Source organism: Silene latifolia, chromosome 4 (genome assembly GCF_048544455.1).
Source record: "Silene latifolia isolate original U9 population chromosome 4, ASM4854445v1, whole genome shotgun sequence".
In the NCBI taxonomy this organism is placed as follows: Eukaryota; Viridiplantae; Streptophyta; class Magnoliopsida; order Caryophyllales; family Caryophyllaceae; genus Silene; species Silene latifolia.
The window spans coordinates 100,980,409-100,993,347 of NC_133529.1; the positions used below are offsets into that span (position 1 = coordinate 100,980,409).

The following is a 12,939-nucleotide window of genomic DNA, read 5'->3' on the forward strand; positions in this document are numbered from 1 at the left end:
TTCCAGACGTTGGTTTTCGTGGACGGCCTCTTTTACGGTACGTTTGTTCCATTGCAATTCTTCCTGAAAAATTAGAGACGGATAAATTGATGATTCTCATTTACTCCCATCTGTTGCATAGATACTTAACATTCTTATAATCGTATAAGATTTAGGATGTAACTTTCAACCTAAAAATAGAACTCATAACTTATTTGCTATGCTGCAGAATACATAGAAAAAACAATACGTGCGATCCAATTGATCCACTTGCCTAACTTAACCGATTAAAAATAGTAGTAATGATTTTTATCTTTAAAAAATCAGGTAAAGAAGTAACTTTCCAACCAAAACCTGACCTTGCACAGTATTTGGAAGGTATCCCTGAAATCAACCAAACAGTAAAGGGCAGGGGTATTTCTGAATCATGTGGAATACAACTACTGTTCTGTTTGATATTTACCTGTAACAGGTCATTGAGATGCAATGACATTAAATGATCTAATGTGCATGTAATTCATGTGTTGTATGCAGCAGCAAACTCATTATAAAATTATGCAACTAAAATTATAAAAAGCAGTTTACATGTCAATATCATAGACGAAACAAAGGAAGGCCAAGTACAAACACGTGGGGAGTTTGAAAGAGGAATCCGGCACTATTGCAGCTATAAAAACGACTACACAACAGAAAATATGTGGAAATAACAGAATACAATTAAATACGAATTAAATATGTAAAGTTGTATAAAACAAATGAAGAATCCACTACTGATATCTAAGACGGTAATAGAGTATTCAATTTTTCAAACCACCGCCTGCGATTCGACATCGAGTGCGGGAGAAACCCTTCCTCTCGATCCTCTTTTGTACTACCGACCATTTGCGGTTCATTTAGTATTAGTGTAGTTTTGTCGTATTAGTGTATTAGTGTGACCAATCGCCATTCCTCCTCTTAAAACTACTCGTCCAAAAGCGCATGTTGAAAATCTCAGTTATCTAATCCTATACCCTAAACAATCAATAATGAACTACAACCAATTACCAATTCATAATAGAATAAATTGAATAAATGAATGAAAGCTACAAGTGTTTAAGTCACCAATTATCAATGAAGGCTGCAACTTTATAATTTTATATAGCATCCGGATTCCGGTCATCCCATGATCCCGTTCCCAAATCCCAACAATTCAACAATTTAATTGCAGTACATAAAATCATGGATTCATATTCATGTGATATATTATGTCTAATTTGATTTTTGGAAGTAGAAGGGTAGGTTCTGGTTGGCAGTTAGATAAGAAGTCAGGGTAGGAGGAGCTGCGGAAACAGAAAACTGTCTAAGTGCTCCAGCAGTCAAGCATGATCAGAGGAAAAGACGAATAGCTATACCAACAGGCAAGATATAATGGGGCATAAAAATCACCAAATGTTCACACAAGCTATCTGTCAAGATAATCATATATGTGTCAACGTCAGAATAGGGGTACCTTAATTTTCCTCCCGGAATCCAAATCCAACGAAAGTCGGAATTATAAGCTACAATTTTTGTCAGGCCGATTTTGTCTGCATTTGTTCATAAACTGGATTTGCGGATAAATTTTGCCCTCTCAAATGTTCGGGTAATTCATCATATGTATGCTGCAGAAAACGCATATAAGTGTACTAACCCGCTGCAATTTTGGAAGGAAAAACCGGTACAATTGAACCTTAAAAAAAGACTATAAAACAGAAAATATGTGGAAACAACAGAATAGCGGTATCTTTGGTTTTTTTTCCGGAAACCCAATCCAACGGTATTCGAACTGTCTGAAATTTGAGGCACGACAACAAATTAAAGCGAGTTACAATAAAAAAGAGAGAGCAATCAGTAGGCAGCAGGAATGAAGTTCGTGAAATTGTATACATATATGAAACAGATCACAGTTCTTGTGTTGCAACTGGTGGATGAACTTACCTGTGGGATATAATATGTACCAAATTCACAATTTGTAAGAGTAGTAACCCGTTCCCGTGACAGATTCGAAAAACAACAGAGGGGCATACAAAGCTGCCGACAATCACAGATCCTAATTCAGCCCAAAATTTGTTTGTTGTTCCATTGCGGTTCCGTCTGAAAACGTGCTAAGACGTTGATGGTTTCGAAGTAATAGACGCGTTTTTTGATTTAAACTTCAAAACGGAGATGAATATGAATGAATTTTAATATAGAATAGAAGAAATTTGGGGGATAATGCTGTAATTCGATGGTCAATAATGGCTATTTCGGTTACGGACACAGGTATACGAAGAGGGTTAAGATTAAGAGTGGTTTTTTGTACTGTTTTATAAAATATAATCACTGTGGGCTCTGATGAGTTTCATAACCGAATCATTATAAATAGTATGCAGTAAATAAGAGCTTTCAATGGAGTAAACCGTCTGAACTGATGAGGAAGATGAAGGAACAAAGGTTTAATGTTTGGGTAGCTGTAGAAAGTCGGTTATTCAATTAATTATGCTAGCTTACCTTAAGAGGCAGGAAACTAAAGATGGCATTTGACGTGGACAAAACGTGGAAGGTAGAAGTCTTAGGTGGCTTTTTTCGTTCCTATTTGGATTTGTCCGCTTGGCGTTTAATAGCCATTTTAGATGAGGCTTTTAATTATATTTATAAATAATGAACATTTCAATACTTATATATACGATATGTAGAATTGGATCCTATTTAAAATCACCAATATGCTAAAACACGGAGATTAATTTTTTAGTACAAAATTCCCATGTTATAATATTGATTGTTTATTATAGTTATACTTACAAACTAATATAATAAAATGGTATCAATATAAATTTCTAAAAGGTAATTATATATATTATTTATACATGTCCGTGTAACTTTGTACGGGTCCTAAGCTAGTATATAATATTGCATAATTCTTTCGATTTGATTTAATGCATATATGTAACATATTTATATAAATATATAATCCTCTTAAAATTGCATGCCTAAGTAGTGAAAGTAATTTCGTCAGTAAAGAAAAGAATTGTAGTAACATCGGATATAGTTATATGATAGTAATCACTCATTTGAATAGTAAAAGTAATAATATTATCAACGAGATTAGTGAGAGTGGTAGAAACAACAACGGGAGTGGTGAAATAATCAATATTAATGCGGCAATAGTGAAAGTAACAATAATTACGGCGGGAGTAGTGAAATTATCAATATTAATGCGGCAATAGTGACAGTAACAATAATTACGGCGGGAGTAGTGAAAGTAACAATGATTACGGGCAAGTAGTGAAATGTTATTACTATTGTTTCATTAATAAGAGTAAAATATTAATAGCGGGAGTAGTAATTTGTCTCAAAATTTATTTCCTCGTAATTTTAGGATATGTTATAAAAAATATATTAATGATAAATTCATCGTAACTTTAAGTAATTTTATTTAATGAAAAAAAATTTAATGGTAAGTAGAGGTATCCCGAGCGAAGCCGGGCACCGATACTAGTTGATATCTAAAGTCAAAACACTACCCTACCCACATATTTATTTACGTAATTAAATCTTGATTTTCTTATTTATAAATTCAGAAAATAAGCTAATTAAATTAATTTAGTTTAACTCAAACTACAAACATATAAGTTTAAGTAAAATTAAATCAAATTTTTTTATCGAATTAAAACACCGCAATTCAAAAACAATCATTAATAAATTACATAATCGATGATTCAATCGAATCAAAATTTCATGCATTGTAACTTTATAATTACTTCTACAAGTCCACTCCACACTAGACCTGACAAATAGATTAGGTTGTGTCGTGTTCGTGTCAACTTCAAACGGATCACCACTACCCCAACCCTAACCTGACCCAGTTACATAAACGGGTCATTTGTGTCAACCCTAACCCAACCCATTTAATTTTTCTAAAACCCAACCCGACCTATTTAACCCATTTATCTTTAAGCAGGTCATTTTTAACCCACGTAACCCATGTAACCCAACAAACTAATAAGATAAACTACGCTTTATAACCCTATCGTCCCAAAAAAAAAAAATGGTGAATGGAAATGCTTATTTTTAAGTTCTTTTGTTGAATTATTGACTCAACCAAATATGTTTTGACAGTTTTACATAAATGGGTTATTCTTGTCGGGTTCATGTCTAAAGAGCTTATCCCTAATCCGACCCATTTAATTTTCGTGTCGTGTCCGTGTCGACCCAATTACTTAAATGGGTCACAATGTCTTGACCCTAAACCGCTAACTTCATGTCAGATTCGTGTCCTATTTTTGGATTGTGTCAATGCTGCCTCTACTCCACACATATCTGTGAAATGTGGCGGGAAATCTCAAAATCATCCCTCGTTTTTTATGAACTTATTTTCCCCTAATTTAAAACCCTAAATCCCCAAATTGGTTCCAATTTCCGTATCACTCACTCTTCACTCTATCACACCCAATGCAAAATTTCACAATTAGGGTTTCATAAGTTCATCGCATTTCATAATTCCATCCAACTCTATTTAATTTTCCTCTGAAATTATGTCACCTGCATCGGAAAAAACCGGAGACGATGTATTCGAAGATGAGAAGAAGCCTACTTACACCATTGATGAGTATCTTCAAGGCATTGAAGATCGCGAGCTTGTAAACATACTTCTCTCTCTCTATTTGTTTCGGTTTCGTATAATTTTTGGATAATAATTGTTTCTAGGGTTTCATTAGATCGTATTTTAGTTGTGCTTTTGTGTTTATTTTTGTTGTGAATTCGGTGTTCTTTAGTGATCTGTTGTTGAAATTCATTTGTTCATTTTCGCTGTTTCGGGTTTCGATTAGTTTGGTTACATTAGGTTCTTTAGTGATCTGTTGTTGAAAATATACTTCGTGTTCCATTTGATTGTATACGTTTTTTTTAAATACTTTCCTGATGCGCGGTTGGAATTTCAGTCGATATTTTTGCCTTTTCAGTTGTTAGTGTGTGGAGTTTTCAGTTGAATTGTAATGGTATGCTGGAAAATATTAGTAAATGAAGCTAGGTTTGTGATTTTTCGTCCTTCGAGTGGTGTGATTAAAATATTCGTTCTCTTCCATTTGATTGCATACGTCTTTCAAAATATGTTTGTGTGTGGAGTTTTCAGTTTAATTGGAATGATATGTTCATATATTTTAGCTAATGATGCTTGGTTTGTAGTTTTTCGCCCCTTGAGTGATGTGATTAAAAATACACTTCCAGTTCTATTGGGTTGTAATGTTGTATACATTTTTCAAAATACGTGACGAGGATTTTGAAAAACGTATTCAATCAAATAGAAAAGTGGAAGTATATGCTTAATTGTGATTCATTTGTGAATTGTGGGAACATTCTAATTAGAAAGCTTTGGACATTGACTTCGTGCGATTAGAATGAAAATTAATCCAGATTCAGAAGTTGTGCATGATAGTTTTCAAGTATTTATCTCTTTGATTAGTTCCGAAGAATCTACGCAAGTGTTAACCTTTCCATTGTTGTGTGAAGCTTCTAATGTATTCCTTTTTTAATCCATCAAGTTGATTGATTGTGTCTGGTTGGTTGCATTTCTTGCATGATATCTTCAATTGTTGGGCTATTTTGAACTAGTCGACAAAAAGTGACTTTGGTTCTTACTCTGGTTAAACTTTCTTTTGTTATGGCAAATTGTTGGTTACATTTAGGTGCATGTGCTCTCCGATGTGTTTTTTTTGTGTGTTTTTGTCTGTCATGGCATTGATATATCACATTTCTGTATACGTGTTTCGGTGTTTCATCATTGATATATCACAATATCACATGTCTAACATCCTGGTCTTTACCTTGCACCATAGGAAGCTGAGATGGTGTTAGGAGGTGACTATGGAGACATGTGCACGTATGAAAAAGGTTATATGAAAAGGCAGGCATTATTCTCTTGTTTGACGTGCACCCCCGAAGGAAATGCTTTGGGATCTGACCGCTTGCACCCTGTCGTGCCATGAAGGACATGAGGTAACTTAATAACCTTTGTGGAAAGGGAGAAATTGTTGCCGTTTGAGTATAATCCAGCCATCTGAATATCCGTTTTGTGACTTGTAAAATTGCCTTGATTCTAGAATCTTTAAAATGAAGTTAAGCATTATTGTAAGGTTATCTTGATAGTGAATACCATCCAATTTACATCCATTATCGGTAAGCGTCAAATGTAAGCTTATTAGTAAGCTTTAGAAAATAATCTTACTTTTAGGATACCAAGCAATGTAAATTTGCTTATTGAAGTGCGATGATTTCTAAAATAGGCCAAAGAAGGTAATTTTTATGCTGTCAAAAAAGACTATATAAGGTGGTCAAATACCAAGCTCTAGCCTTTTGAGTTCATATTGTATGTATCACTTTATTCTCTTACACTAGATTTTTCGTTTCAATTTATATTAACCCCCTTTCAAAAAGGTTTTCCCTAATTGTATGTCCCTCTTGTTTTATTCAAAGTTGTCACTTTTGTTGTTTCCTTTTCATCTTTTTACCTCATTGGTTTTTCAAATCACTTTTCATGTCAGCAAATAAATAAAATTTTTGTGTCTAAGGAATTCTTCTCTTATGTTTGTGACAAATGATTGATTTTACTGAGTTCAAGCAACCAACATCTTGAAGCAATTGGAAACAAATGTTTGGAGATTTCTCTACCCAATTGTATCCAGCTTTTCTGTTTGTTTGAAATGCTATCTTTGAATGTCATCTTTATTTCACTGTGTAATGTTGTCATTTTGCTTGATTGTTCAGTTCTGCCTCTTCAAGGGACTTTTCATGCCGTACTAATTATTTTCTTGCATTTATGTTCATAATTGAGGGTTTGTAAAATTGATATTGTGGATCTATAGGGAAATTGGCGTGCCTTTAGAACTAGAAAACTAGATACCGGTAACTGATTCTGTGTTTCCCTGAGTGTAATTTCATCCCTTTGCTTCTTCAAAATCATTGGCTGGACACTGGACCTCGCATGTGCTCTTATATTGTTAATATTCCCGCTATTTATAAGCTTGGTGTGGATGAGGATGCCATAAGAGAAATTAGAGCTCTGGACAAAGGATGACATAAGAGAAATTAGAGCTCTGGACAAAGAGGAACTTTAGGTGTAGCAAAAATATCATTTCTTTTCATTTGTTTTTTAGATATTGGAGCTCTGGACAAAGAGGAACTTTAGGTGTGATTGTGGAAATTCCAAGTTTGGTAACTTCATCTGCAAGCTTCAGGCAAGTAAAGACTTGGAAAATGTGGATAACTCATACAATCATAATTTTAAAGGTACATACTGTACCTGTGATCGACCATATCCTGATCCAGATGTTGAAGATGAGGAGGAGATGGTACAGTGTTGCATATGTGAGGATTGGTTTCACCGGGAACACCTTGGTCTGGAGTCCTCTGAAACGGTTGGTTTCTTTTTCTACTCTTTGTTTGTTTCGCTGGCCTTGTGCTTCTTGGAGTTCATTTGGTTTAGAACGTTGAATCTTATTGTCACCCTTGATCTGACAAGGGTGGTCATGATTGTGAATTAATTCGTTGTATATCTTAACCGGTAACTCAGCAGCTTAAGGGTTTAAACCTCTATACTTTAGTGTAAAAGTGGGCTAAATTTGGGCAGCATATTACATTGATATTTTCTTCTTGAAGTATGTAACAATGCTCCAAGCCCTATCAAATTTCCGCTAACCAAACAGCTCTTAGTGGGTTGTATATTAGTGCAACCTCCTTTATTTTAAATTATGTTTTATCTTAAAATAATATCTATTGTGCTGTTTCACAATTAAGTTTAACAGTTATGTTTTTGATCCTCCTTTGTACTTGTTTACGCTACCTTACTAAACCTGATATTGACATCCTACATTGTAGTTCATCAAGTTGGCTTGATTTTTGTATGAAACTAATAGTTAGTAACGACTGAGTTTAACTCTGTAATTCAGATTCCAATAGACGAGGAAGGACAAGCTCTGTATGAGGATCTTATATGCCAGGGCTGCTCAGCGGCCTGTTCTTTCTTGACCCTTTATCCCCAGAGCATCTTTGTGGCACCTAAGAAGCTTGATGTGGAAACAAATGATGAGAAAGGGAAAGGGAAAGAGATGGTTGATGAAGCTTCTTCAGGTTGTGCTAGTCCTGGCAAGAATGAGGTTGCGAGTTCCGACCCTCCGGAGCCTTATGGCATTGCTGCTAACATTCTGTCAGGAAATATCCCTAGTACTGAAGTATTGGTTTCTTCAGAAATTTCTAGAAAAGATTTGAGCCTGAAAAACTGCAGCCATGATAGCAGTTCGGGTACAGCCTGCCAGCTTGGTATTGATCTTGGGGATGCGACCCGAGTTCTGAACAATAATAAGACTATGTTCCTGAATAAGGACTGGAGATACCTCCTATGCCGATGTGATAAATGTTCGAATTTCTACAAGCAGAAAAGTGTCAGTTTCCTGCTTGACAAGGATGATTCAATTGCAGAGTATGAGGATCAAGCAAAGAAGAGAAGGGAAGAAAGGTTGCAGCAACAGGAGCAAAACTCAGTTAATATGTTCAATAACCTTGGTCACGTTGAAAAAGTGGAGATAATGAGTGGTATTGCGGACATGCAAAGTGAGATAGGAAATTTCTTGGTATGTTCATGTTCCTCTTTTCATTATGGGTCACAGACTCACAGGGAAATGACCTTTGTGTGGGGATGTCAACAAGGCGGGTATAAGAAGGTACTGCACCACACCCGGCCTAGTTGGAGCTGGCACGGGTAGAGTTTTGGCAGGTGGTGGGATGGGGATAGATTTAATATCGTGTTTGTTTCTTTCTTGCACCTGTCTACTATTTACAAATTAATACGAATATTATTCCTCTATAAATATGTTTTTTTTTTTCTTGTCGAAAATTAATTAAAATTTAAATTCCAAGTATGAAGCCAAATTAAAACCACTAGGAAAGCTACATTGAGTAAACCAATTTTCACTAATAATGATGATCTTATGAAGTTATTATATAGATGGGTTGTGGACTTGTGGGTAAACGGAGAGGCTGAAAGGGTCAGCTCAACCCTCCGGGAGAGGGTACCGGTTTGAAAACTTCTACCTTTTACTAGAGGTAGGGCGGATATGAGAGTAAGGGCATTAGCAATAGATGAACCTTCAATAGGTTTGTTCTCATGCCACATAAGATAATATATAACTCATTTATTTACAAACCTCATACCAACAATAGATAAACCTTCATAATATGGCCCACTATACCATTTCTTCTCTCACATTTTCTCTCCACAAACCTGTATACTATATTGTAACCCCTCTCATCCATGAACCTCAACACCCATGTCCAACAATAGAGGGTTTGTAGACAAACCTCTAAAATAATTGACACATCATTCTACAAACCCTTTGACAAACATCTATTGCTAATGCCCTAAGTTCTGCTTGGTGGGTGCAATCGCGAGGGAGCCTACATCCTCCCCCACCCATGCCGAGTAACATCCCTACCTTTGTGGGTCTTTGAGAACAGGGGGCACAAGTTCGTATCTTTTACTTCCGCTTACTTAGTGCACAAGTGGGACCTATTGAGGCACTGGAGTAATGTTGTTGTTGTTGTCCATTCTCTTTTATTGTTTATTTATACAAAGATGTCATTACTAAGATTCAAGTTATGTTGACCTTGACATTGTACCTTTTTCAGGCAAGTCGTGACAATTCAGAGGCTGTTACGCCTGCTGATGTCTATCAGCTCTTTGAAAATCTCAAAAACAAACGCCGCCGCCAAATATGAGCATTATCGTAGATCTGTGTATCAACTTTTTAAGTTAAACGTCTCCTTTTATTAGATGGTCTCGATTCATCTAATTTGTGAACAATTCTGCTGCGACTGTTGCTAGAATTTTCCGGTCCCTTGATGCGTAGAAATGTTTGTATAATGGTATTTGTTGAACTATTTGGATCTTAAAACAAACTTTCTGTAGTCTTGTCCACTTCATCTTTTGCCTTTAGTGTTTGGTTTGGCGTGGCTTTCTCGAATGCTTTTTTAGCCAAGTATTCAAGGGCATCAAGTCTGAATGTGTGAAACCATTGTTGGTTTGTTTCTATGAAACTATGATTTTTTGAAGTAGAAAACCTCGGATAGTTTGAGGTGACAATATGCAGAAGCCATGGCCTGTTATGTTAGCATAATTACTGGAGAGTATTATTTTTCTCCCATTTTGGGAGGATTTTATCTCTGAATAGAATGAGTTGGGATACAGATCTCTCTCACCCACGGGCCACGCTTCCTAAATTGTGGTGTCCATCTGATCTCATATAACATGAAACGAGCAAGTAAGTATTTGTGAAGAATTAGAATGATGAGATATTGAGATGAGATAGGTAATGGCATTGTATAGAGTTGCGCCTCCCACCTACTGAATATGATTTTGATGGACTCTTGCCATCTTTTCTCAATTGTTCGGTAAACTTAAGCTTATGATTCGTAAGTGCTTATTCATTTAGGGTTTTTCTATCATGTGCCCATTCATTTGGACCCGAAATGTGTCGTGAGGAAGAATTTTAAAACAGTGCATAATTGAAGAAGAAAGATTCTCTAAAAGCCAAAAGCCGGCTTTACCTTCTATTAGAAAGGGGCAGCCAGGCTGTTTGATTTTATTTCCTCCTTTGGTTACCCGGAAATTTTCTTGTCTTTCTTGCCCTAATGGGCACGTGTTAATGAGTCATTTAAGAAAAGAATTACAACAATATCTCATGAGATTTTGAATTATACAACAAATACTATTATACAACTGGTTGTACAAGAGCATTGTACAACGATAATCAATCTTGCAGAGCTTATGTGTATTTTTGTCCAGCTTTTATAATTTTTTATTTATATTTTAATTTTTTGATGTCAAAAATTAAAATTTAATTGAGCTCCTATATATTATTTTTGAGTTTTATTATAATTTTTAAAGTTTAATATTTTTATAATGAAGCTCAGATTCTTTTAAACAGAGCTCATAATCTATAGGTCTAAGCTCAACTAAATAATTCTAAAGCTCGGATTCTTTTCTATACAACCAATACAACTGGTTGTATAATCTATTTACTGATAATTCACCACATTTAGAGGATTAAAATTACTTCATAACTCTCACTCTATTTATACTTCATTTTCAAAATCTATATTTTTTATTTTTTTTCCAAACCTTTTACCTTTCTAGAATTTTTTTTCTGATATTCCCATCAAAATCTCATTTTTGCTAAACTAAATGACTTTTTAGCAATAATAATTATATATCAATGGTTATTCACTTCAATTAAAAAATCACAGTTTTGGCAAGAATGACGATAATGATATTTTGCAAATTTGGGATTTTTTTTTTGGTGCATAAGAGGGGCCAAGCCCCAGCTACAAAACAAACTTAAACACGAACTATTCGGGGAATAGCTACCCCGAGTACATCTTCTCGAATAATAGTACGCAAGCCATCAGGAGGGGCATCGAGGTAAGTCACGGAAATGCTCGAGTTAACCCCGGCGTTTGCAAGCCAATCTGCTGCTCTGTTAGCTTCGCGAAACACGTGGTCGATCTTAACGGTCCATCCTTCTAGCTTAGTGAGTTCGATGCATCTTTGGACTAGTGGTCGAAGACTGTTGCTGAGGAGCTGCTCTTCTTGGATAAAACTCACGCACTGTGAGTTATCCATATGAACCAACAACTTACGTACCCGTAGCGATCTCGCAAGTTCCAACCCTATAACCAAAGCTTTCATCTCCGCCCTCATGGAATTACAGATGCCACAAGAAACATGAAAGGCCTTAACAAAGTTACCCGCCTCATCTCTTAGGATACCTCCACTTCCAGCCGGTCCCGGGTTTCCTTTGGATGCCCCATCCGTATTAAGCAAAAGCCAATCGTGTGGAGGGGGAGACCATCTGATGAAGCGCTCTTCATGAACCGTACCTGGAATGGGTATGAATAAGGAAAACGGATCGAGAGCTTTCCTTGTGCATTCGAATTGTCCTCGCAAAAAACTGAGCGGGTCAGTTGGGTTTTCATTTGCACGGCCAAATGAGACATTATTGCGCCAACGCCAAATCCACCAACAAGTCAAAGCGAATTTCATGGACCAGTCGTGAGTAGCAAGGGGAATACTATTGCTAGCATTCTTTGAGACCCATTCGGAAAAGGACAGTGTGTAAAAAGTGGGGGAGAGAGCACACTCACCAAGCTGCTCCCAAATCTCAGTCGAAAAAGGGCAGCAAATTTGGGATTTTGATGGTGGTAGATAAAGTATTTTGAAAATATGAGTTTTGAAAAAATTGAGAAAATGTGGGAGATTTAATTATGAGATAAAAGAGATTGGAGTTATGAATTAACTTTAAATATAATCAAAATATAGTAATTAATGTTGTTTAAGATATATGTGAGTAATGTGACCCATGTTTATAATGTAAATAACTAAACTATATGGACTTATGGAGTACTGCGTGTTATTAGAGAAAAAAAAAGAAATATTTTTATAACAAAGGCACGTTTGAAAAACCATGTTGTAAAATGTGAATATTTTTAATATAACCTTTTTTTTCTTATTCTTATGTACTTTTGATATGGAAAATTATCGAAATTTAAGTTTGACCTAAGATATTATGACATATGTCAATATATAAAAATATTTACTTCAATTCAAAGAGATTTATGCGACTATGCATAGATTCTAGTATTGACATTTTGACAATAATTTTTTTATTTATAAATTTGTTGAAAATTCATTTTTGTAAAATATATTTTTATTTCAAAACTAAAATACAAATGCAAAATATTGCAGATGGATTTTGTAAAATCCAATCTAACTTAGACCCTGTTATTTTAGACTAAAACTGTTTGAATTGAAATGAATTTATTTTAGACTAAAACTGTTTGAATTGAAATGAATTTAGTGAAGTTGAACTGAACTAAATTGAATTAAGAGTTAATTTGTAAAGAGAATAACTGAAT

At 35.2% G+C, this 12,939-nt stretch overlaps 1 protein-coding gene across 1 annotated transcript; it reads left to right on the plus strand.

Moving 5' to 3' along the window:
- Positions 1-4,387: 4,387 nt before the first annotated feature.
- LOC141653655 (uncharacterized) lies at positions 4,388-9,959 on the plus strand. The gene is given in 6 exon segments (XM_074461481.1): positions 4,388-4,616; positions 5,811-5,924; positions 5,926-5,970; positions 7,128-7,388; positions 7,920-8,600; positions 9,655-9,959. Coding segments are annotated over 6 exon segments (1,296 nt in total). The 5' UTR covers positions 4,388-4,511; the 3' UTR covers positions 9,745-9,959.
- Positions 9,960-12,939: the final 2,980 nt, after the last annotated feature.